The sequence below is a fragment of the Primulina huaijiensis genome, chromosome 7 (assembly GCF_012295235.1).
Source record: "Primulina huaijiensis isolate GDHJ02 chromosome 7, ASM1229523v2, whole genome shotgun sequence".
Taxonomy (NCBI): domain Eukaryota; kingdom Viridiplantae; phylum Streptophyta; class Magnoliopsida; order Lamiales; family Gesneriaceae; genus Primulina; species Primulina huaijiensis.
In genome coordinates this window covers 20,723,267-20,748,750 of record NC_133312.1, presented here as the reverse complement: position 1 = coordinate 20,748,750, position 25,484 = coordinate 20,723,267, and the positions used below count along the sequence as shown (strand labels likewise).

At 33.9% G+C, this 25,484-nt stretch overlaps 3 protein-coding genes across 3 annotated transcripts; all 3 read right to left on the bottom strand.

The window, feature by feature from the left end:
* Positions 1-640: 640 nt before the first annotated feature.
* Positions 641-1,464, bottom strand: LOC140981004 (uncharacterized). Its single transcript, XM_073447202.1, has one exon. The coding sequence runs from the start codon at positions 1,396-1,398 to the stop codon at positions 832-834; it is 567 nt and encodes a 188-aa protein (XP_073303303.1). The 5' UTR covers positions 1,399-1,464; the 3' UTR covers positions 641-831.
* Positions 1,465-1,843: 379 nt separating this feature from the next.
* On the bottom strand, positions 1,844-7,553 carry LOC140981003 (sodium/hydrogen exchanger 1-like). The gene is made up of 16 exons (XM_073447200.1): positions 7,386-7,553; positions 7,117-7,262; positions 6,417-6,667; positions 6,157-6,275; positions 5,518-5,615; positions 4,670-4,726; positions 4,552-4,598; positions 4,277-4,471; positions 4,140-4,186; positions 3,948-4,014; positions 3,731-3,831; positions 3,508-3,609; positions 3,248-3,386; positions 3,104-3,166; positions 2,843-2,926; positions 1,844-2,489 (listed from the first exon to the last, which is right to left on the bottom strand). The coding sequence occupies exons 3-16, from the start codon at positions 6,588-6,590 to the stop codon at positions 2,103-2,105; spliced, it is 1,680 nt and encodes a 559-aa protein (XP_073303301.1). The 5' UTR covers positions 6,591-6,667; positions 7,117-7,262; positions 7,386-7,553; the 3' UTR covers positions 1,844-2,102.
* Positions 7,554-16,169: 8,616 nt separating this feature from the next.
* On the bottom strand, positions 16,170-20,422 carry LOC140980710 (probable serine/threonine-protein kinase At1g54610). The gene is made up of 7 exons (XM_073446729.1): positions 19,292-20,422; positions 18,912-19,196; positions 18,456-18,773; positions 17,374-17,601; positions 17,152-17,252; positions 16,891-17,008; positions 16,170-16,629 (listed from the first exon to the last, which is right to left on the bottom strand). Exons 1-7 carry the CDS (start codon positions 19,706-19,708, stop codon positions 16,324-16,326), a joined length of 1,773 nt encoding a protein of 590 aa, XP_073302830.1. The 5' UTR covers positions 19,709-20,422; the 3' UTR covers positions 16,170-16,323.
* Between the last annotated feature and the right edge of the window lie 5,062 nt (positions 20,423-25,484).

Genomic DNA, 25,484 nt, shown 5'->3' with positions numbered 1-25,484 from the left:
TTATACTAATCATTACTATTTTCTTTCTTTTCTTTTTTCTAAAAAAAGAAATCATTACTATTTTAAAAATTTACATCTCAGTACCATCTCAGAATCATTTTGAAATGTTTTTGTCAGAACTTTTGACTTGAGTTTGAAGCTCGACCAAACGTCACCGTTATATTCTTCGAGATTTCCATTTCTGACGTATACCTCCTCGTCTGTTTTCAGCAGCAGAACCCTCAACAACGTGAGCTTTTGTTTGAAAACAAACCCTTTTATCATGTGATGGAGTACCATTTTTTCACCAGGTAGCACACCGGTGGAGCATATTCATTTCCTTGTTTTAATAGTCGTGTTATACAAAACGGCGTTATTTCGTATACAGGTATAGAAAGTAAAATCTGACGAATTTATCCTAATACAGTGGAACTAAAATTTTCAGATTCAAACTCATATTTCATGCTATATGTCAGTGAAAAATTCGGTAGACAACGTTAATCACCAGAGATTATATCATTACCTGTTTCATATTTTCATCCGCTGCTCAAGATTTTACCAACCCTCTTATGGCTGTCTCAAAATAACCCCGGCAGAATTAAATCACTAATAAGAAAAATACCCAAAACAATGTACACAGTAGAAATCATTCTCAAGATCATCAGCACATAAAGATAACATAAAAATATACAAATATTTCCAAATAAAGATGGATTGTAATTAAATATCCAATTCCAATAAGTCTTGTTACATTCAAAAGCCAAATCAAATTACATGCTATTACTAAAAATTTGATCCCTCAATCGAATAATAGTCTAAGAACATCCCACAACTTCCTCCTAGACATGCCACCTAAAGATCATCCTCCATCCTCAAATACTCCCCAATATCGGCATGCCGATGCACCACAATCCCATTAGGATCCATCTTCCGGCAATCCACCGTGCTCTTCGCCGCATCACCAAATCCCAACGGCACATCCGCCATGGAGAACACCACCACCCCATCATTCACCTGAATATTCTCCGTAATCCTCCCCACCCCGCCTTTCAACACACTGTTCCCATAGAGAAAACTCATTTCAGAAGTGGGTTTCAACCAAACCTTGTGCTTTGCATTCGCAGCCAAAAGATTCAAGCTTTGGACCGTGAGATGAAATTTCCCCGCTTTGGTGAATTTACCGATCTGGGTTCCAAGGGAGATTAACTTTTCACGCTTGATATTGGTGGCACGCCTGACCAGAGATTCGGATACGTAGTACACCCGGGCTTTTTGGAGGCGGAAGCAGTAGCGGCCGGGGTTTAAGTCCGGTCCTTCGTTCGATTGATTGTCTAAAACGATGTTTTTGAGGTTTCCGCCGACGAATTTGTGGAGTTTGTTGAAGACTTGAGTGGTTTCCTTCTCGTCCAGTGGTCTCATCGTGCTCTGCTTCTCTCAGTTAGTTCATCGATTCTGATTTGCGAGGGTTTTAAGGATTCTAGGGTTTTGGCGGTCAGCAAAAGTTTACGACAAATGGGTTTCTGAGGATGCTCAAAATGGGCTTACGATGGCCTTTTCAATATCGAATTCAGTTCCGGCCCAATTGAATTTTGGGCCTTGGGGTCCACATGTTGTTGACACTAATTCATTTTCAAAATATATTTTAGTATTAGACTTTACACATTGTAAGTTCTTGTCATTTTCAAAAGACTAGCAATTCTTATGAAATCATTATTGTGATGTCAGGAACTATTGAAGCAATCGCTGAATGAAATGGCAATTGACACCTATTTTTAATACCCAAAACCCCACAATCCGTACGTCTAAACCAAACTAGATTCTTGACAATATATCAACATATAAATTTAGAATAATCTTAGACATAAGATTTAACTTCAGTTATTTTTGTTCAGAAAAAATTATTCCCCGAGTTGGAGTTCTTCAAGAAACTAGCAGGGAGAAAACCAATAAGCTCCCCGCTCTCTGAGTCCGCAACACCTTCGCCACTAAACTTCAAACTAACATCCCATTATGAGACCAAGTACTGCTATCTACGCAAACTATGTACCAAATAATAACTACTCTAGCAAAGCTGAATATGTGCAAAACCAGAGAAACTCCATGCAGAAAAACTTGCAATATCCCTACTGCTGAGGTTCTGCTTGGGAAAGATGCGCACTTTGTTCGGTAGGTGAGCCTGGGGCATACGGAACGAAACCACGGCCACCGAAAACAGGACGCATGAAAGCATCATCGAATTTCCTCCAGTAGTAGTGGACAGTACGATGAGGGGTCCTCAGTAGCATCTTCAAACTGTTTGGATGGAGAAGTGTTCTTGGGCCACCTTCACGAGCTCCAAAACAAGATTGCCCATTTTCAGCGAATAGTTCTGCTTCAGAATCCTGGTACTCGCCGAGAAGTGGAACGAGGAAGGATTTCGGGGTGAGTTGCTCTGAAGAAATCATTCTGCTTAGATGATTTGACGAGGGCATCAATAGTCTCACTAGAGGCTTTGTCATCAAACCAAATACCTGCATGGTGTGTAGATGTTAAAGAATGTTTTTGGTAGCTAGTCAAGTAAAGAAATGATATATAGTGCCGAAATAGTAATTTCAATTGAAGCGAGTCATGAAAAATGAGATAAAGATAGACTATAAAGTTTTTTGATCTAAAATTGGATAGTGGATTTGCGTTAAATATTGATTCGTTATATATCATAACTCAGTTATCATAAGATGCTAAGGAAAATGAAGAGAAATATAAAAGTGCAGACATTCAAGTACTTATTTATTCTTTCTTATATTTTGGCCTAATGGCTACCTATTAAACAGGCCAGCCTAGCAAAAGTCTAACTCAATGTTAATAGAAGAGTAAAAGGTCTTACCACATTGCTGAAAAGCACCACCGTGATGGTACTTGTAATCAAGATAGCATTCCCCTGCAACTGGGTGTGACCTGCTCGAGTAAACTGCATGAGAAAAAGTAATTAATTAGGCGTGCACATTTTTGGAATACATATCCACTACTACCCATTATTTCTTTGCAAAGAGGCGGCAATAGAAAATTTCCATGTAGCATATTGATTTGAAGACCGTTCCTGTTCCTGTTCCTGTTCCCAATTTAGTAGATAGAGCTGAAATTTTACCTGGTTGTAAGCGAGGGCCATGGAAACAGCACCTCGCATAAGACCGGCCCACCATATAGTAACCTGAAAGGCAAAATTAGCAAATAGATTTGCCTTGTGAATGAATGTATTGTACGCTAGAAGCAATAATTACTAAGTTCATACCTGCTGCTTGAAATCAATTTTCTCGTTTGGAGACTTCTTGACCAAATTAGACAGGAAAGATAAGGGGAAAACAAAGGCTGCTCTTCCGATCAAAGTTAATCCCAGTAGGGTTGCACTAACATAAATTGATGTTTTAGGGCTGAAAAAGGAAGGAAAATGTTAAGGAACTCTGTTAATAATAGATAAAATCCAAATGCTATAGTATATATCGTGATGATGTTACAACGAGGTGCATCTACACACACGCACACACCCCATACCTGTTGCTTACAAATCTCCATTTCTCGATGTCTAGAGCATCCATGCCAACATAAAGAAATATGAATATCTCTGCAACAAATGAAAGCGTTGCGAATGTGTGCCTGAAAAAGGATTGGAGATATATATACATAATGCATCAATAAGAAAGGTAATTGTTACCAAGGAAAATAGTAAGAGTAAACAACTTTTCACAAGGTTTTTGACTGTAAGGAAATATCATACTTGGTGGTAACTCTCGAGTTCTCGGTCACATTGTGCCAGGTGTAATGCGACATCACGATTCCGCAAAAGAATACAGTGAGGATGCCACTTAAATAGAATAACTGCAAATACACTTAGGTCAGAAAATGATTTCACGCCTACAATTCAAGGAGGGATACAACTTATTTCAATCACAGACAAAATGCCAATTTCAAAAAACTTTTGTCTAAACACTTACTTCAGCCAACATGTATGAAAGGTAAGCCATAAGCATCATGATGGCAACCTCACGATCAGTGGAATGACTGTAGTTGATCAGATAATCAGGCATGAAGATCAGATAACACTATTTGTGGAGGTTTTAGAAACGCCAGCAATATCAGTTCACTAGTGATTTGTACAAGATGTTACTCAAGTAAGGAATACACACCTTCCTAAATAGAGCTTCTTAATGACGAATGCACTAAGCAATCCAGTCTGCGGCAGAAGACAAATGTTAAGATCAAATAATTCAGAGTAACCTAGATAGATTATCCGGGGAGAGAGAGAGTGAGAGGGAGGGCATACAATAACTCCCAAGACAGTGCTGGTGGTAAATAAATAAGTGAAGTTCCCAATTAGCTCCAACGCTACACTAGCATTAATATTAGACAGGTCAAAGTTCTGGACTGCGTTAAAAAGCACCACAGATGTTGCATCATTCACAACACCTTCCCCAAATACCAAACTGTATAGCAATGGCGTCTCATCCTGATTTAACACCTGCAGCAATGGATGTATTGCGTTAGGCCAGAAGAAAATACCTCAGATCATCACAATGGGGGACAGGCTGGTAGGGATACCTGCAATGTGCAAACTGAATCCGTCGCAGCGAAAATTGCTCCGATTGCTGGAAATAAGCATATATTGTTAGAAACGGAGGAAACATGTATTGCACCCGTGGGAAAAGGAGAGACCTACCAAGATAATCTCCGATTCCAAGACCAAGATCCATTTTCTGGAAGAAGACTATAGCGCCTGCCAAAAGAATTAAGAGATGTAGGAAACAATCAAACAACACAATAATTTATGCTCCACAAACGAGAATAACCTTTTAGGCAATTTTATAATCCAAAATTTGTGTGATGGCTAGTCGTCTTATTTTTTCTACCTCTTACTTGTTTTCCCTAGAAAAAATTTATTCCCAAGTTTTGGAAACAAGTATCACTTAAGTGAACACAAACAATAATACAAGTAAACCATGCTAGAGTAAATTGGTCCTCAAGCAATAAGAAATAGTATAATGTGCTGAGGTGGCATTGCATTAAGAATCTAAAATTAGGAGGAACAATAATAATGGAAGATCAGCAGCAATCGAAAATTGAAATATAATGACATGTATATCCAACAGTATCGTGTTTTTACTGCATGCTCTTTCTCTTAATCGAGCAATGTCTTCATCAAAACCATTTAAAAGAAGAAACGGCATGACAACAAACTCAACCACAGAATATGAAAGTTTTATGTGCATATCCTGCAATTATGTAAACTCTACTTCAAACCGGACTATTTTTAAAAATGGCAAAAGGAAAAAGGGAAAAAGCCTAGTAAAGTCATGAAGTTAGAAGGGCATAGGATGGGATAATAAAAAAAGGGACAAAGCCTAGTAAAATCAGCATGCTTAATTTTTCTCATTGCACATATAAAAGAGAGGATGACGGAGGAACGGTACCATATATAGATATCAATGTAAGAGGCGTTAATATTTCCTTTTTAGCAATGATAGATTTCATTGACAGCATAAACTAAAATAAATTATAAAACCGTACCTAACGATATGACGATGAAGGATACCAAGGTGCCAAGTGCTCCGAACATCATTATAGTCATGAAATTGCGAAAGAACTGTTTCTTCTTGACTTGAAACCTGATTACAGATTGAGGAAACAGAATGAAACTCGAGAAGACCACATTTAACAAATCTTTAAAGGTTTCTTAAACCATGTTGGACAGATTGGACGTTGATGAATTAGGGTCATTATCAATTTTTACGTAAAAGATATGACAAAAAAATAATCTCAGTTCAGCCTTCCCATGCAATGCTCTCAGCTGAAGATTTCGATCACGAAAGTATCATCCAGATACAACAATAAAGCCTTGTTTGGTCGGTCTCTCGAGTTCAACTCCAGATCCCAACCATTAATTGGTTACAATTTCAAATGTCTCGCCCATAAAAAATTTTTACTCTACAAAACATAATAGCTATGCAATTATTTCTCTCTCTATATATATCAATTTCCTTCTAATCATTAGGCTATTTTACTCTTTCCATATAGTCATTACACTAGAGCTCTTTCAAATACCACATCAACTTTCAAAAATCTATATCGGAACACCATCTCAAAATCCATTTAATTATCGTGTTGTATTTTGACATCAGAATGTTGAGTTCAAAACGTCTTCCTTACCCGGCATTAAAAATAATTGGTGGGAGCAGATAGAAGAAGAAGAGGTCCTCGCTGAAAACCAAAAGGTGCGAGCTCTTCCCTCCACTTATAAGTAGAATAAAAACTCCAGTGCATACACCCTGATTATTTAAATAAGTATTAATAATTTCAAATGCAAATGCACAAGCCAATGTTAAGAATAATACCATTGCCCAAATCAAAGATCTTCAGCATCAAACGTGCTAAGCAAAGCATCACCTGTAAACTCTGTGAATACTTACTATTATGAGTGCAGTGATAGACTCATTCATCCAACGACTTTCCTCCAACAGATGACCAATCACTATACATCCGCACAAGAGTGTGACAAATAAGGAAATCGAAACCACCGAAGTGTGGTCAGAGGATGACAAAATACCCCTGGTCTCTACCATAGTTCCCGATTCAAACCCCATTTCATGCGATTGATGATTGAAGGTATATATGCTCCGGATGTTTTTCTTAGATGATTCAGCTCACAGTAAAATTATCCCTTCAAGGTAAAACAATACCCACATTTAATAAGCACGGTAACTAATAAAAGCTCACACTTTCGCATGCACAATACACACACACATTGCATGTTTATAAGTCAAAACACAAATTCCGACAAGTGACGCAGGAAGTAGATAAAGGCGTGCAAATTTAAATCCATCAAGACGAGCGAAGATTTCAAACTGGAGAAAAATTAAACCCAAGCATGCTCCTTTTGTTTCGTCATAACCTTGTCAACCTTTACGCATATACATTCACATAAACGCAACAGGGGCAAAATAAACAAAAAGGAAAGAAATTCAACTGAAAAAACAAGAACTTACTCCATGTTTTGCATCATCAAAACAAAATCATGATCAAGGAAAATACAGAATCGAACAACGAATATTAAACCATACGAAAAAAAATATTTTCAGAATTACTTCGTCAACGGCACGGCAACATTACCTCTTAATTCTCAGGTTTCGAATTCCGGATGCAGCCTTAATCACCAAAAAATGCTTTCCCGAAATTACTCTCGGAAAAGCAACTTTTCCTCTCCTAAACAAATTCTTCAAAGGCAAGAAATCCAGACCTGCTCAAATAATAATAACCTGAAAATAAACAACCGCAGTCAACACTGAATTGAATCCGTCCTCTTATAATCTCTGAACAGAAATACAGAAACAAACAAAAAAACAAATCAAGCACTGAAATGGAAGATTTTTGAGACGAACTTGGAGCATGAAAACGGTTCGAATCTGCGTGCAATAATATCCAACAATATGCTTCGAAAATCACGGGATTCAAGCTGGAACGAAGATTTATAACTGTGTGTTATATGTGAAAGAGGGGGGAAGTTAACACGAAACGAAGAATCCGTGAATCAAAATACGAGTCTTTATATGTGCACGTTCAAAAGAATAACAAATAAACGAAACGTGGAGATAATATCACCGTTGATCAAAGAGACGATCACCTGAAACTGTCGATGTCCGTTGATTTTATTTTGGGTCGAAGCGGGAGGGGATGGGTGCAGTTATGTGAATATACTATTGATGTTGGTGTCATATTTAATTTTTTTATTTTTGAGGGGTTGTAATGAAATATTGGGACTTATTTTGTTAAATTGAATATGTATGATAAAAATGCTAAAAATCTAATAATTATATTCAGTCAGTATGTGTAAGTGTATTGTGAAACAGTATGATAGATATATATTCGTGACATGAGTTGATATGGTCTATATTTAAAATGAAAATTAATAATTTTGACATAAAAATTAATATTTTTTCATATATCTCATAAAATAGATGGTTGATCTGATCCATATTTACAATTAAAAGTAATAATTTTGACATAAAAATTAATATTTTTTCATAGATCGGATGAGGCTGAAGATCCATATTATAAAATTGATCAAAAAACTCTTGTGAGTCGGTCTCACAGATCAATTTTGTGGGTCGAATCTCTTATTTGGGTCATCCATAAAAAAGTATTACTTTTTATGCTAAGAATATTATTTTTTATTGTGAATATCAGTAGGGTTGACAAGTCTCACAGATTTAAATTCATGAGACCGTCTCACAACAGACTTACTCAAAATCGATTTATATCAAATGAATGGAATCAGATTAAAAAAAGTATGGAATCTAATCTAATCTTAGCCAATCTAATCCAATCTAATATCAGAAACGTCTTTGATTTTTTTTTTTTTATATGAAGATTTTTATTTACCTAAACAATTCACACAAGTGAAACTAAAATCCATGATTATTTGGATCTTGGCGTCCATCGTTGCCACTAGACCAATAAACGTCTTTGATTTTTGTTAGATTGGATTTTTGATTATTTCATTTGGATGAGAAAATATGGAACTGTCCCCTAAATTCCGGAATGAGGTTAAATTTGCTTTGTTTTTATATGATTTTTCATATATTTGTTTATATATATATTGTTATTATAAATGAAATTTAGAATTTTAGGTTTGTGATGGCTTATTAATTTGTCATTTATTAATTACCCTTTTCCATAGATAAATATAGATAAAGATTACCTATGACTAGAAAAAGTATCCAAACCTACAGTTAAATGCTGAAGAAGCTTTAAAAGACTCATATTCATCAAAGCTGTTGGCTCGATACAACTTTGACCACCCATCGCTTAACTCGCTAATCATCATTTAATATTAGGAAAAGATAGATACACGTTACATGTGTTATTATTATTTTTAATTTAATCAAATAATACTAAAAAATTAACAATTTAGAAGAATTGTTCAATTTAAAATGAAAGTTTTGTTTAGTTTTTTTTTCTATGTAAAATTTGGAGTGACTTGAGGAGGTTTTTAGTTGGGTAAGAAGGATAATTATTGAATTAAATATTTTGGTGTCTTCTAAGATAGTTACTCTAAGTGTCTCATATTTAATAATAATAATAATAATAATAATAATAATAATATAGATTGTATACATATCTAAAATTAGGAAGTATATCGTGAGAATATATCAGATATCTTTATTCGTGACAATGTATCACGATAACGTGCTAATCATGTTCATAATTATAATAATAAGTAATATTTTTGGTATAAAAAGAAATAATTTTTCATGAATGACCCAAGTAGGAAATCTGCATCACAAAATTGACTCATGAGACCGTCTCATAAATTTTTTTAATTAAAAACTATAATGGTGAATTACTTATATTTATTACTCCATATATCAGATAAAAAATTTCCTAATATATATATAATCTCTCATACAAATATTATAAGCGAACTATATTACAAATTATTAATTTTTTTAAAAAATACTAATGATGTGCTGTAAGGCCCTATAATTAATTATCCGATAATTTGGTATAATTAGAATAATTATTGCGTTGTAAAATAAATAATTATTTATGTCAAATAATTTTAGAAAGTGTGTTAAAAATATGTATTTTAGAATATCAGAGAATTTAGCGATATAAAATACATATAGAGTTTAAATAACATACAAGATCAAAATAAATGCAAAACCGAGATGATGGGCATGAATTATTAATTTTGGTAACCAAAGATCTCTATTATCTCTACTATTCTCTACTATTTTATTAAACATCATAAGGCTATAAAAACCGCTTCTTGAGGACACCAAGTTAAGAATGCCCCTAATAGAGACAAAATAGACACCAACTTTTGTTTCTCAATTTTGCCCTTATATAATAACAATATTACATTTGTTTTTTTTAAAAATTTAACAAACATTTTTTTTACTTTTGTTTTTTTTTAAATTTCAACAATTCAAATAGCACTTTAATCCTTCGATAATTTGTCAAATTTCACTTTAGTCTCTCGATAATAATAAAAAAGATTGTACACACACGCACCGCGTGTACAAAGTAACTAGTATATATATATATATATGTGTTCTAGCTGACCCAAACCCTAATTATAATTTATATAATATATATGATAATTAAAGTTTGGGTCAGCTAGACCACATCATACATTATCACTTTTCTCATAAAAATTATTGCAAAGAAGCAATAATAACTTGGAATGGGGATATGTTGGGGAAATTGTTGTTAATGTTACTTGACAGTCAAAAATGTCATGCTCCCAGATATCTTTTTCTTATGTGCTTTTTGAAAATTTAATTAATTTGAGAAAATAAAAATATAAAATTAAAAAATATATTTATTGGCCAATGCAATATGAACATCACAAAAACATTTTGTGATGGTGTTCAAAGGGATCAATTTTATGATATAAATATTTTATTTGAGTGTTCATGAAAAAGTATTATTTTTTATGTCAAAAGTACTACTTTTCATTGTAAATATAGACATTATTGACTCGTCTCACGAATAAAGATCCGTGAAATCGTCTCACAACAAACATACTCTATGAATATATTTTTTAATGGATCTTAGAAAATGTTTTCTTTATTAATTATTCAGTTGCAGTATTAATACCAAGTAACTCTTTGAATATCCACTTAATTATCAATGTTGACTCATAAATTGAAACTAATGTTTCAAATTTGTAAACGTAATTGTTAGTTTTGAATATTAATAATAAAATTAATCAAGAAAAATTAAGCATGCGACGGCAGCCGTCGTAGACCTAAATAAATTGCTGAGAATATATTTTTTACTTGACTAATTAATTGAATAGTCGCATCAACGACTTCTACTTTCTAATTTTTTTTATAAGTTTTAAAAAAATTTCCAATAGGTGTATACTGAGTTCAACCAAAGTTTTTATTTTTTTTTTAAATTTGATTTCACTTCTCACGTTGTTTTTTGATTATACGTATATAATCATATGTATGAACGAAGAATATTTTGTAATTGACAGCACAAAAAACATTGTCCATCATTTTTATATTTGCATTAAATTGGGCTACATTTAAGGGTGTCAATTCTAATAAATTTTTTCGGGTTAGTTATGGGGTTACCCTATTGGATTTTTTCGGGTTGAATCGTGTCTGGTTGATTAGTCGTGTCTGATTTTGACACCCTAACTACGTTTTAGCTTGTTATAATTTATAATAAATCACTCCCATGTTAGCAGAGCTAACTGAAATGCACCATGACCCTATTTTAAGAGACATAAAATTACTAAAAATATGAATAAATTAAAATATTCTCCATTTTCTTAGAATCTAGTACCTCATTGATAAAGGGTTTTAATTTTATGCGTACACAAGTTTTTAGTTACAATTAGTTCACATTAAGTTTTTCTATTTTTTTTTAAAAAAATTTATCGGAGTAGACTTTCAGTGAAACGGTCTAACGTATATACATCTGTGAGACGTGTTCATTCTATTCATACTTAGATTGAAAAATAATATTTTGACGAATAAATATTTTTTCATGAAAGATTCATCTTACAGATAGTTTTGTGAGACGATTTTGTAGAAATTTTTGTTTTTAATTGAAGGTGTTATTTGACCGACAACAGTCCGCTGACTCTTCAATCACTAACCGATAACATTTCCACAATGCTTGATTTGGGTAATGTGGTACTCTTAAATGACCAATATGGGCAACAAATACGAGAAGCCAAAATTGGTTTTTACAACGAATGATTTTTCTAATTATTGAAAGTTTCTTGGCAACAAACTTTATAACCCAAAAAAAAAGAAAAAAAACTGTTATGATATTATTGTTCAAGATATATTTTCGATCCATTGTACCTTATAAATAAGAGTTTTCGACTACGAAAAAAGTTTGTTAATAGTCTAATCACATATTTTCTTTTATATCTTTATTTATAAAACTATCAACTCGAGATTTCACGTAAGCGGAATCAAAATCAAAATCTAAAAACATGTCAAATGATCGTGACATGAAACAACATTTTCCAGCATAATTCAAGAAGAGAGCATTCCAAATTTTCTTTATTCATAAAACTCGAATTCTAGACTAGACTTGAACCAAATCAAGAACATGTCAAACGATCCTCCCCACATGGAACAAAATTTTAACTGAATTAGCTAAAGAACAGTGCATTTCAAATTGCACAAATTATAAGCAGTCAATATACCAGTTCTTTATCCTTTTCTTTACAACCAGTTCTTTATCCTTTACTTTACAACCATCATATCCTAAAGGAACCGTTGGATAAATATTAAGTAGCGAATGAAAACAAGTGAGAGTTGTTTTATATTGGAAGATTAGACTTCTTTATTAGCTCCTAATTTGAGCTAAGGGTTTGTGCCCCAAAGGACACCAGAAGTTTTTGAAAGGGGGACGACGCTGTTAGGCTGAGTCTCGGTGAAACACACGCGTGCGTGGCCGGCCCGGCTCGGTGTGGTGTGGTATTAATCTTTTGGACAAAATTTGTTTGGAAAATAATTTTTTATTTTCGAAATAATGATTGCACCTATTCGAAAATAGTGTGTCCTATCACAGACCAAACAGTGCATCCATTCTACGTTTGGGTCAAATAGTACGTCCGTCCAGAAGGCTGCATCTGATCCAGTGCATCTTTTGGCCTTTCACAGAAAGTGTGTTTGTACCGAGAAGGTTGTGCTCCTTTTACGCAACTGGTGGACTACTACAAATAATCCCTCCATCTGCATTGCTCATACTTTTGCTTTGCTGCATTCCCTTCACTCTGTGCTTAAAAGTTCTGTATATTGCGTTCGCTGTTATCAAGAGTCTTAGTGCTGCATTCTTGATTCGAAGTCGTTGTATCTTAGAGACGATTGTCGTCAACGTAAAGCACTGTTATACAAGCAATTCGTCTTGCGGACAAAAGATAAATCTTTGCCTCGACTTACTGCTTCATGTTGCTGTACATTCTTCCAGTATAATCACAGGAACAATGATTTATAACAAATTCCACCAAAAAACTAGAGCATTTCACTTGGGAAGACCAACATTACAGTCTTTTTTATAATTAAATAAACCAGAATCAAACTTCTCAGCTTAAAATTCTGTTGTACGTTGTGCCGCATCATCTGCTACACTGATGGAATGTTAATTATACATGCCGTATATATTTGAAACAAGATGATTTATTTCCTGATAAATTCTGCTATACTTAGACGATGTAATTAATTACATGTTTATATAACAACTCTTTAAGCTAAGCAACTTGCATCTTGAGGTTCTGAAAGCATGTGAAGAACCAAGCTAATGATTCTAACCACCGTGTTTGAAAATCTGAGAATAGAAGAAACCGAGACATTTACTGCCTATGATCGCCGTCTTCATAAAATTTCCAACAAAGCTTTTATTCTTGGTGATCTGATTTCAAATGAGATATTGATCAGCAAAGTTCTAAGTTCACTCCCAAAATACTTCAATATCAAGATATGTGCAATAGATGAAGCGCGAGACACCATTAGCTTGGACTGGATGATTGATAAGCTCCCTTCAAACTTTTGAGATGATACCGATGATAGTGATGATAAGGAAAGTGATTCTGACGAAGCTGCTACAGTTGTTGAAGACAATGTTGACAACACTGAAGACAACATTGATAGTGAAGATTATGAGTTGAGTAAGTCATTCTCCACAAAATTTTACTCTGAATTTTCTTTGTCTCTGTTGCCCTTGTACGTCAATCGTAGATTTATCGAAGAGAAGAATATCAATGTGGATGCCTATGGGAGGCACAATTTGACGATGTTTCTGAAAAAACGAGGACTCCTGTCAACGATGACATTGGTGTCACCTTTCTGACGAAAGCGAAAATTGGAATTATTCACAAATATCTCATCAAGTGTGGGTGATGAGAGATAAGCAAAATATGGTCTGTGACAAAGTGTAAAATTTTAATCCCGTTTTGATTAATGATTTCTACAATACTCTAGCCGAATATAAAGAATAATTTCCTATGATATCAATGAAATAACTGTAGTCCTCACAAGAGCAATAATTCAGCTCTTTCCGGACCATCCAAAGAGGCTGTTAGCAGCAAAGTTAACTTCTTTATATTCAATGCTACACAAAATGGCCATCCGCAATTGGACTCCTTCAACAAATACAATAGCGGTTACAATCCCACATGCTTTTGTTCTGTTCTCCATAGGTACTTGGAGTCCCTTCAATTTTGGAAAGCTGATATTCAAGAACGTGCCACAGTTTGCAGACAGGAGGTTAAAATCGACTAAGTTGCTATTTCCCTCGCATATCTATGAGATTTTGGAATCACAAAGCTTTACTGGCGATTTGGATGAAGAGATCTTTGATGTTAATGATCTTACAAAGATTGCACCAACATACTTCAAAGGGAATAGAAAGCTCGATCTTCCTTGGTTAGAAACTGGTGTTGTTGAGTTGGCAACACGACCTCAACATCTAATGTGAACACTTTTGGTTATATCATGTTGTCTCCTTTGTGTCTACAGGCTTGATCGACTTTGGCCTGAAGAAAAATGTCATTGCTAAAAATCTCATAACACACTACGACAATGCATTGTGAACAAAAAAGAGGAGAAATACTTCACGAGTAGAAAAAGAGGTGCATCAGCAAAAATGGGAGAAAATGAATATGGTGTAGAAGCAGAAGAAAGGGATGGGATCACTGTCCACTGATGGCGATGCAACTCTTTGGTTTGTTTAGTTTATCTCTCTGGTTGTTGGCTTCTAGTGTTGTTATTTTTCTTTTTTGCTATTATTTAATAAATTGATAAGTGTTCTAGTCCCGTGTTCCAACACCGCTAAGAACATCTCGTCTAACTTCAATGAATTCAGGGGTGAGATATATCTTTAACTCAAGGGGAGTTCCATTGATAATCATTTTTGCGTGTTTTGTCCAGAAAAGCAAAAATGGGAGATTGAAAGGAAAATACGCTTTGACATGATTTAAGAACCTTTTTACATGAGTTTTGACTTTCTAGACTAATGTTATTTATGATAAGATTTATATTATCTATAGATATGATCTTTTTATTTAAAAGAATTTAGTCTCTAATGAAACTCTAGTTTTCATGTTTTGTAGTCATCTATTCAAAGAATAATATTTAGGCTAAAGATGATATACATTGAATAATAGAGGCCACAACAGAAGGTTTTGACAACGAGAGAAAGAGAGAGGAAGGAAGAACAGAGAACAAATCTGCTGCTCGTCATTGTTGTTGTTATGCTGCCGTAATGTATTGAAGACATTCAAGCACGAATTTTTTTTTTTTTGTATTGAAGACATTCAAGCACGACTGAACTATAGTGTCGTTGGAGAATTTTTTATTCAACTGAATTTTGGTTTCATAGTATTTGAATCCATTGTTAATTGGTTTTTTTAATAGAAATTTATGATGCACTTTCTGTGTTAAGAGATAGAGTTTTTTGCTATTCATCAGTATTTTTGTGTAAACTGAAAGTATTTTCTAGTGAATTTTTTGCTCTGAAGTATCGTACAAGTGTGTTAACTTGTGCATAAAAATTTATAATGAAAGAATAAAACACATTAAAATAGACTGTCATGTGGTCAAGGAAAGGATTAGTTGGGATAAATTTCTACTACTTCTACTAATTTTTTTAAAAAAATATATATATACAATTAATTTAATTTAATCATTTAATAATTTAACATGTATAGAAAAATTTTGATAAACTTCTAAATCATAGATTTCACAATCTAATTCATAATTTCTCAAATTATTAAACCACTTGGAAAATCGCTCTTTCAATCTCATTTGCACAACTCGAGCATCTCAAATAACCATACTCCAACTTGAAGAGAGCGTTGTTAATTTGGGCAAATATTGATTATCCATTTTTCGTGCAATTCTCCTTGATTTGATTAGCATGTAATTGGTCATTCTTTCCCTCATTTTTAAACTCATGACAGCTTTTATTTTTGTTAAGATTCCAATTAGTTGTATCAAATTCCACCAAATATCAATCACTTTTTAAAATTCCATCATACCCAACACTCGAAATAATGAGATTTCTAATATCAAATTCCAAGAAATATATGGAATCAAACATACTTAAAAGCTTAAACAATGCATAAAAAAGGAACTTATTAAAAAAACAAAGCATAAAAAAGTTCACCGGGATCCAAAAAAATTAATAGCAACAAGAAATAGCAGTAATATTTTTTTTAAAAATAGAGAAATAAATTAACCTATCAAAAGTGTACGTTTCCGGCTCAGATATCACACACAAAACTGCAGTACCTGTACTTTCATGTGTTGATCTGATGATATATGTTTGTAACATAACTCTATATTACACGGTATCTTTCTCCTTATTTCGGATATAATTTTTATCCTTTCGATAATCCTTCTTCGAGGGCTTCAACTTTCTTCTCGGAGCACCGACACCTGCTGGTTCAGCCAATGGACCGGACCATGTCTGAATCGGATCTTTTGAGTAGGAGAAGTTCATGGAACTGAAGGGTACATCAGGAGGATCAAAGGTTTGATCGACATGATATGACGATCCTGAAGGAAAACCAAGCCCCCCATCTTGGTGGGGAGGAGGGAATTTTTCGCTTTTGCTCTTCGCGTTAGCATGAGTAATGAGTCGCCGTCTCTGGGTTCAAAGAAATTGTAACAAAAACTCAATACATTTTCACATGACAATGACATGGTTAAAAACCGATTCATATATATACTAGTATCAGAAGCGCACACAAAAATAATTGCCAAGTCACAGCTCTGTGGTGGAAGATTTAGATGTTTTGAAATAAGGTGAAGGCCAAAAAAACTTGTTAATAAGAGATACACTAGTTAGGATGAAATTATGCATATCTAAAGAGGGGGAGAGAGATGTGTTGCACATTAAATGACGTACATCAATATTGGTTTGAAGCTCAGCATTGGCTTCAGGAGCAGCCATTGGCCGCATCCCTCGTTCACGAACACGGGCTTTCTTCCCACCATCGACATGAGCTTTACCGGTAGCTCTTAACCTATGACCGCATAACTCATGTCAGAAGCATAACATAAAACAGATTTTAAAATAGCTCATCCGCCAAACAATACGAATGCAAAATATGTTTATGTATAAACGCACAATCTTTCTTCAATTAGAAATAAAAAATGTTCTGTAAACCTTCGAGATTCTTCATCACGACGCTTAGCATCCATTTCCTTACTTGGTGGATACTTTGGAAGGCTAGAAGGATCACATGCATAAGGTTTGGTCAAGAAGAACTGTACAAGGACAAAAAAGGATAGCCCATAATCAAATTGATTTATATTCTAAAGGTTATTTTCTTTATTTGACCGAAAACCAGTGTAACAAAAGATTGACAACAGAAGAAAGAGAGCTCACTTCACTCTCGAGTGCAGCTGTAGCCGTTTGACGTTCACTTGGATCAATTGAAAGTAAAGTATCGATTAAAGGCAATGAAGATTGGGGGAAATCCTTAAAAGTCTCCTTTATGCATCTTTTATAGGATTGTTGGGGTTTAAATATGGTTGCATGAGGAAGCCTTGACTTCTTCCAGTATTCTTCAGATGGAGAGCCGCATAGCTTGAAAATCCTGTGCAGTTGTTCCACCTGAGCAACATGTACGCATTCATTCGATAATGGATATAAAGCCGGTGGTTGTATAATACACAAACGAAAGTTGAAACATCATCTTACATCTTAGAGACTAAAAACACCCAACAAAACTTCAAGCTAAGCTATTGCAGTGTTATTGTAGATGCACGGAACTGGTACAATGGGTAGGACAACACTTCTGAGATACTCACAAGTTACGATAACATGTAGACACCTGGTGGGATTGTGGAGCAGCTAGACTCAAGCCCATTGAACCAAGCAATCGATTATCGGGATTAACACATCTTTCACTAGATTTTTTCCCATACACTCTGCCTAAAGCTGACAATTTGTGATGGATTTCTCTACTGGTTATTACCCGTCCACATTATAATCTAACAGAAATTGCATGCCTTTAACACTTATTTTATCGAAAAAGAAGCTGTGATAAACCAAGACACATACTAGAGAGCACATTTTTTCATATACGCTAAAGTTCTAAAAAACGGGAAGCATGATGAAACGTCACAGTCAAACTTAAGTTCTACAAGTTCAAGCTATTTATTATTTTAAAACTTAGAAGTTACCTTCCATTAAGCAAAATGGAAAACTAAAAAATTTATTTAAAATGATTATGTTTTTTTCGTGCTTAATTCTGTCAACCTTAGACTGACCGTTATATTCTTTCTTCCTCCAAATGGAAGCTTTTTATTTACACTTCATGCTTAATCATGCTTTTTAAAACACTCATCCATTTCGAAATTTCCAGTTAAATACAAAAGGCAAACCAATCAATTTCTTATGAACACGGCCATTTACGAAGGCGATCAAGAGAATTAAGAGTAAAAATTGTGATACTCAAAATGTACCTCTGTTCTCCCAGTCATGATGGGCTTCGCAGCAAATAGCTCAGCTAAAATGCACCCGGCACTCCACAAGTCCACCCCTACACCATATTCCGTGGCACCAAGAAGAAGCTCTGGTGGCCTATACCAAAGAGTAACCACACGACTCGTCATTGGCTGCCTGTTATTAGGGTCAAAAGTCGAAGCCAATCCAAAATCAGCGATCTTGAGAACTCCTCCATCATCAATAAGGAGATTCGACCCCTTGATATCTCGGTGCAACACATGCCGGTTGTGGCAATGCTCAAGTCCAGACAATAACTGATGCACATAGCATTTCACCTACAACAATCATAATAAGATTAAAAAAAAAGACTTGCAGGATCAACTCGAACACTAAAATCCAATCAATAGAAACACAAAAAAGACCGTCGAGAAAAAACATAGTAGAAACAAAGAAAAATGAAAATAGGATCCAACCTGTGGCTCTGTAAACTTGATTCCAGGGCTCGAAGCAAGGCCAGCCAAATCATGCTCCATGTAATCAAAAACCAAGTACAAACTACATGACATTCTTGATGTCACCAATCCTTGCAATTTCACGACATTTGGATGATCCAAGCGTCGCAAAATCAAAATCTCCCTGGCCATAAACCTCACACTCTCAGGCTCCAGATTGTCGAATCTAACCTTCTTCAATGCAACGATCTTCCCTGATATGGCATCTCTAGCTTTATACACATTACTATAAGTACCTTGTCCAATCTAAACACAACAATCGAGAATATAAAACACACAAAACATGAGAACATAATAAACTAGCAAACTCAAATATGGTAGCATCACCAGCAAACTCTAACCTTATCTATTTTTTCAAACGAATCAGCACGTCGAGGAGTCCATCCATTGATAGCCTCTCCTGCCACAGCAGAGAGCCAAGATGGCCATCCAGCAGCCACTTGCTCACCCTGGATGTGCTTAGGGGGATTACTTAATCTAGGATTTGGCCTAGACCTCCTCCTCTCACCATTTTGCCGCCGCCTGCTTCTCTCTTTCCGCTCTTCCTCCATCGTATCCTCACCATTCTGAACTTCACCGCTGCAGCTGCCTCCTCTTTCTTCCTCAAATTTACTTACTGGGTCAACAACTACTTTCTCTCTCCTCCCAGAAGGCACAGACAGATCTTTATCTCCTCCCTTACCTCTCCTCTTTCCAGCTACAACCTCGCCACTTGGCGGCCCAGAAGATGAAATCTCTCTCCCAAAAACACACCCCATATCTCGAGAACCCTAAAACTCATTTGTCACCACATCACACTCCTGTATCTCACCCAGAACCCACCAAAATAACACCGACCAAACAATCAAACTATAAAGCATACATTCAAACTTTTAAATCAGATCAATCCGATACTCTCCACTCAATCCACTAGAGGGCCACAAGATTATTCGAATTTAAGCAACTAAACCAAATGGGCTGTGATTAATCAATCAAATAAACACTTAGAAGTGTACATAACAAGCAAAATTAAACAAAGCAATAATCTCGCAGGTTGCAGCACAGAGGAAAAATCGTAGCTTTGCCCCCCCAAAAAGCAGAGTGGCAATAATAATACAGCTAAAGCCCACGATTTATGGAAGTCGACTACGATAAGCTAACTAGCCAATATACCTCCAAAAAGTAAAAACAATAGTATACTGATCAAAACATTAGTAATGACGATTTCTTTGCCCGATAGTTGTGCTCTTTTTCCAAGTGGGAATGGAAAAAGATCAGACAGTAAATTAAAGCTTGCAAAGTTGAATTCCCACTTTCCACTTTGGTCAAATATGGGAAAATATTGTAATTAATGTCAAGAATCGAGCGGAAAAACGATCAAGATTCAAGCTATTCAGATCTGTGTGTTTCCAGTATGTGATTGATCCGTAATAATTATGCTCAAGAATTAAAATATGTACAGAGAAAAGATTACATTAAGAGATGGCGAGCGTGTTGAATTTTAAGTCAAAAAAGAGTTTCCTTTTTAGTTGTTTTTTTATTTTTATATTATACAATTTTTTAGATTAATTTGGATATTATTTTATTTGGAGGTAGTTGTTCCTATGTTTTGACTATATGATTAAAAATATTAGGGGTTTTATATATATATATAAGTCTTGTGAGACGGTCTCACGGATCAATTTCATGGGTCGAATCTTTTATTTGAGTCATTTATGAAAAAATATTATTTTTTGTGATAAGAGTATTTTTTTTTATTGTGAATATCGGTAAGGTTGACTCGTCTCACAGATAAAGATTCGTGAGATCGTCTCACAAGAGACCTACTCATATATATATGTGTGTGTATCATCGATATCATACCAAATTTCATCAATCGAATCACTGTTCGCGACCCAGAATTCTATTTTATCATCAATCNAATATATGTAGCATATATTTTCTCTGTTTTAAAATTTAATTGAAGTGTAGCACAATACAGCTAACGTAACATCCTGATTTGAGGATGGTTTTCACTATAACATCATCAATTTTTTTCAATTTGCTTATATCATTATTCACATGAATTTCGGAAAACTTCCCAAGATGTGTGTTGCTCTTCCAAAATTTTTTCAAATCAACACGCTTAACTTTAAATTTTTTTAAGTTATATAGACACAAGAAAAGAAGACTTATTTAATTAATATGAATCATATATTTGTAGGTCTCTCACTTTGGTATGTTATATCACAACTAAAGCTTCTCTCAAACTCGGAAAAGGGTTGATTTTGAATTAGTGTTGATTTCTCCTTTCAAACGTAAGTCCGATTCAAGTTTGAATATTTTTTTGTTACCTTCTAATACATGACCTTTTTTTTTTTTACCTTTGCACGTCTTGGCGCATTTTAATTTGATACTAACATTTAAATTGATACCTCTGGAAGAGCTCGGATCATAAATGAACTGGGACAATAATTGGACAACTCAGATCATGGTAAGGAGAGTGCTCGGGACGTCATTTACCCGGGCAACCAGAGGCCCGAGCTCTCGGGCGAATNTCATTCACGTTTTTTTTCTTATCAATGAATAAAAAATAAAAAAAACTTTCAAAAGTAAATCTGGTTTCTAAACCTAATTGTTTGTTGAACTATTAAAATTTTTATATAAAGAATAAAATATAAAAAATTTATTATTTTTAAAAATTATAAAATATAAAAANAACTTCCCAAGATGTGTGTTGCTCTTCCAAAATTTTTTCAAATCAACACGCTTAACTTTAAATTTTTTTAAGTTATATAGACACAAGAAAAGAAGACTTATTTAATTAATATGAATCATATATTTGTAGGTCTCTCACTTTGGTATGTTATATCACAACTAAAGCTTCTCTCAAACTCGGAAAAGGGTTGATTTTGAATTAGTGTTGATTTCTCCTTTCAAACGTAAGTCCGATTCAAGTTTGAATATTTTTTTGTTACCTTCTAATACATGACCTTTTTTTTTTTTACCTTTGCACGTCTTGGCGCATTTTAATTTGATACTAACATTTAAATTGATACCTCTGGAAGAGCTCGGATCATAAATGAACTGGGACAATAATTGGACAACTCAGATCATGGTAAGGAGAGTGCTCGGGACGTCATTTACCCGGGCAACCAGAGGCCCGAGCTCTCGGGCGAATTCCCGGATGATGACTCTCTACCTGGGATGCCTCGGTAATAGTACCTCACTTGAGTGCGGGAGCAGGTGATATCTTATCTCGATAAACGTGTCTGACAATATCTTACTGATTTGACATAATGGAAAAGTCAAAACAGCGTGACCGAAACTTTATGTAGGTGGTGGCTATAAGTGGTAAGTAGACACTGAAAACAAAGAAAATACATCATCTTCTTTCCTATAAATAGCAGGTTTGTTTTGCATTTATTTCATTTACATATATTCACACATTTACACACAAGTATCATTTATTTCTCTGTAAAAGCTATACTGGTTTTCTTCATTTTCCGCCTGCTAACTTAAGCATCAGAATGATCATGCCGGACACCCTTCCGACGCCCATTCACGTGTTTGTTTTCATGTGTTCAGGACATCACTACAACTCATTTTTCCTCCATCATCTTCATATCAAGATTCAGTGTATTGCCCGACCCAGCTCATCCTATTCACCTGGATCACATCAGTAATAAAAATATATATAGAATCACCAACATGTTTTTTTTCTATCTTTTTTTTATTATTATATATTTTGAGGAAGAAGGTTGTCAATTGAGATCTCGTACTCAAGACATCAAACGCTAGTAATACTATATTAAATATTAGTTAAAAACAAGCTATTTTTTAAAAACTATATAGAAAATGAAGTTCAATAAAACAAAATCAAGAAATTTATCTTAAAGTTGACAAATAAATATATGTATGATTGGAGTATACAAATGGCAACGTAACGATGGATCACGTAGGGCTTTGTAATTTGTAGAACCATGTAGGGATTATGACTTCTCGATTTGTTCTCATTTTCACGTCTCCATCTTTATAGCGACTTATGCTTCAATCTAGTTCATAAAATTTGTTCCATCAACGACTTTATTGTTTATTATTATTTTTATTTTACCAAATCCACTCCAGAACAAAAGCATAACCAAACAGAAAACAGTCTTAAAATTGACATTTGGCAAACTAAATATTTGAAAAAGAAGGATCTTGTGTGGCGTATTGCAAAATGGTAGGCTTGACAAATCTTGTCATTTGTCCCATTTTTTTTTTTCTATATAGTAAAAATTTATGGGGTTTTAACTTTTAATATTTCTCATTACGGAAACTATTTTTTTCGTATTAAACAAGTGGATTTTCATGTTTGTAAATTGCCAAAAAATCTACTAGATTCAAACAATTTCCAGTATTATTATGGGATTCTTGAAAAGTGACACAAAATGGGGACTATAATTTGTTTTTTATAATCCAATTGTGAGTATAAAAATACTATTTCCAAAGACACAAAGTGTGACATGGAGTGTTGAGGTGTAATTATTGTCTTTGTTGAGCAGAACGATTGAATCATAGTGTTTAGACTGCTATGTTGTTTAAAATATTTGAGTTGCACTATTACAACCAATTATAGGTTTTTGTAAAGTGGTTTTCGTTCGATGTGTAATTGGTATCAGATCCAATGTCATAAGTTTGATTCTCATTGATTACAATGAGTGCAATTATTGATATGAAGATTATATTGTTGAGATGCAATAATTGTTCCTGCTGGGTAGAGCGATCAAACCATAACGCTTGGACTGCCATGTGGTTCAAAATATTTGAATTGTACCTTTACAATTATCTATAATTTTTGGTAAAGCGACAAATGCTAGATTCTACATGAAGCATTTCAATCCTTTTTCTTTTCCACCAAAAAAGTATTAAAGATAATATACAATGGTATCTTGTTCCTAGATGAGCAAACATTTTATAATCTTTTGCATGATATAATAGTATTGATTAAGCAAAGTTGGGAGTATTTCAAAAATCAAGTTTAGTGAAAATAGCTCTCAATTGGGATAATTTATTTATTTTTATTATATTTGGAGAAGTTTTCTATGAGAATTTATAACTTTGGTCTATGTGAAAATTTAATGTTTTGAAAATTTCCATCTTTATATATTATCAGTATTTACAATTTATTTAAAATCAGAAGTACTCATTGAGATTTGGTGATAATTTTTTATTTATAACGCGATAATCTTTTTAATTAATTTAATGCGTCAAATTAATACTTTATATATTTTTCATTAATCATCATAAAATTTTATGTATAATAATTAAAAAAATCTAAATATTATTTTTCCAACCCTATTTATATTAATGTATTGAGGATGATTATCTATTTTTGTTGCACCAAATAAAATATTTGTGTACTCTGGCAGAACATAGTTTGGTGTCGCATGATTAAGCATGCACGCTTGGAATTTCATCACCATGCTTGTAAATTATTATTATTACCATTATTATTGATGACCTACTTATAATTTCAAAGAACCGTGCATGTTTTTTTGGTAAATATTGTAGCTCAAGATATATAAATTTTTAGGGTTCAGCAGTTTGGAGTTGAATGTCACACATATTTAGTAATGCAATCCTAGGATTATTCATGTTACAATAGGTGATGTTCACCTTTTCTAAAAAAATAATAATTGTTTGGCTGCGATTATTGCCCTGCTTAGATGAGCGTTCGACAATTGATTGTTGGAGATTTAATAAACATAAATTTATAAATCTTGTTATTAAATCCATATATCACAACAGGTCAGGAATTCATATTGAATTATCAGAAAATATAAATAATAGTAAACACGCACAATAATCTATTGATTGATCTGTCGTTGGAGTTATTGATCTTCCAAGGCAATAGAAAATTGACCACCTTATTTTTGTCTTAGATGAGAGAAGGAGAGAGATCTAAAATATGTGTGTCGTATTTATTCCATGTTATTCTTTGTGTCTCGAGGACTATAACTTTAGCAGTCTTCGACCTATCATAGAAGACTTAATTGAGTTGAGTTTCTACACATAAGATGGAACATATCATTTATTTAATACTTTGAAAACTCTTAATTAATTAGATCACCTTATTGAGTCTTTTATTAAATAGCTTGTCCATGTACAATTAATTGAATTATGTGATCCCACAAAATAATTTCAACGATCTCCCGCTTGGGCCACATAATTTATCCGGATATTGTAAATGCAAAAGCTGGATTGAGCTCTTACTATCTAAACCAAAATATTCTTTAACAATCTGGTCTATCAATTATATTAATATTGAACCAAAGCAATCATCGCTACATTTAAAATCACTGGACTCATCAATGATCACAATATTAGCATAATCAATAATATAGATCAAGTATGGATGTGTATCATAAAAATATATAAATGTGATCCAAGAATAAAAACTGCATTTCCAACTGTTCCTCTTAATGACTCAAATAATCCAATAACAAACTTTCAACCAAATGCTAAACCGTAATGAAATTCATCACTTTATTTCAGAGTAATTTAAATAAACTTTAGTAAGTACATAAATTT

Coding starts and splice junctions, on each gene's coding strand:
- LOC140981004 (XM_073447202.1), bottom strand. CDS start 1,398: ATGAGACCACTGGACGAGAAGGAAACCACTCAAGTCTTCAACAAACTC.
- LOC140981003 (XM_073447200.1), bottom strand. CDS start 6,590: ATGGGGTTTGAATCGGGAACTATGGTAGAGACCAGGGGTATTTTGTCA. Junction 6,276..6,416: donor CTATCACTGCACTCATAATA/GTAAGTATTCAC, acceptor TTAAATAATCAG/GGTGTATGCACTGGAGTTTT. Junction 3,167..3,247: donor AAATTGATTTCAAGCAGCAG/GTATGAACTTAG, acceptor TTTGCCTTTCAG/GTTACTATATGGTGGGCCGG.
- LOC140980710 (XM_073446729.1), bottom strand. CDS start 19,708: ATGGGGTGTGTTTTTGGGAGAGAGATTTCATCTTCTGGGCCGCCAAGT. Junction 17,009..17,151: donor CGTGATGAAGAATCTCGAAG/GTTTACAGAACA, acceptor ATGCGGTCATAG/GTTAAGAGCTACCGGTAAAG. Junction 16,630..16,890: donor AGCTTCAAACCAATATTGAT/GTACGTCATTTA, acceptor CTTTGAACCCAG/AGACGGCGACTCATTACTCA.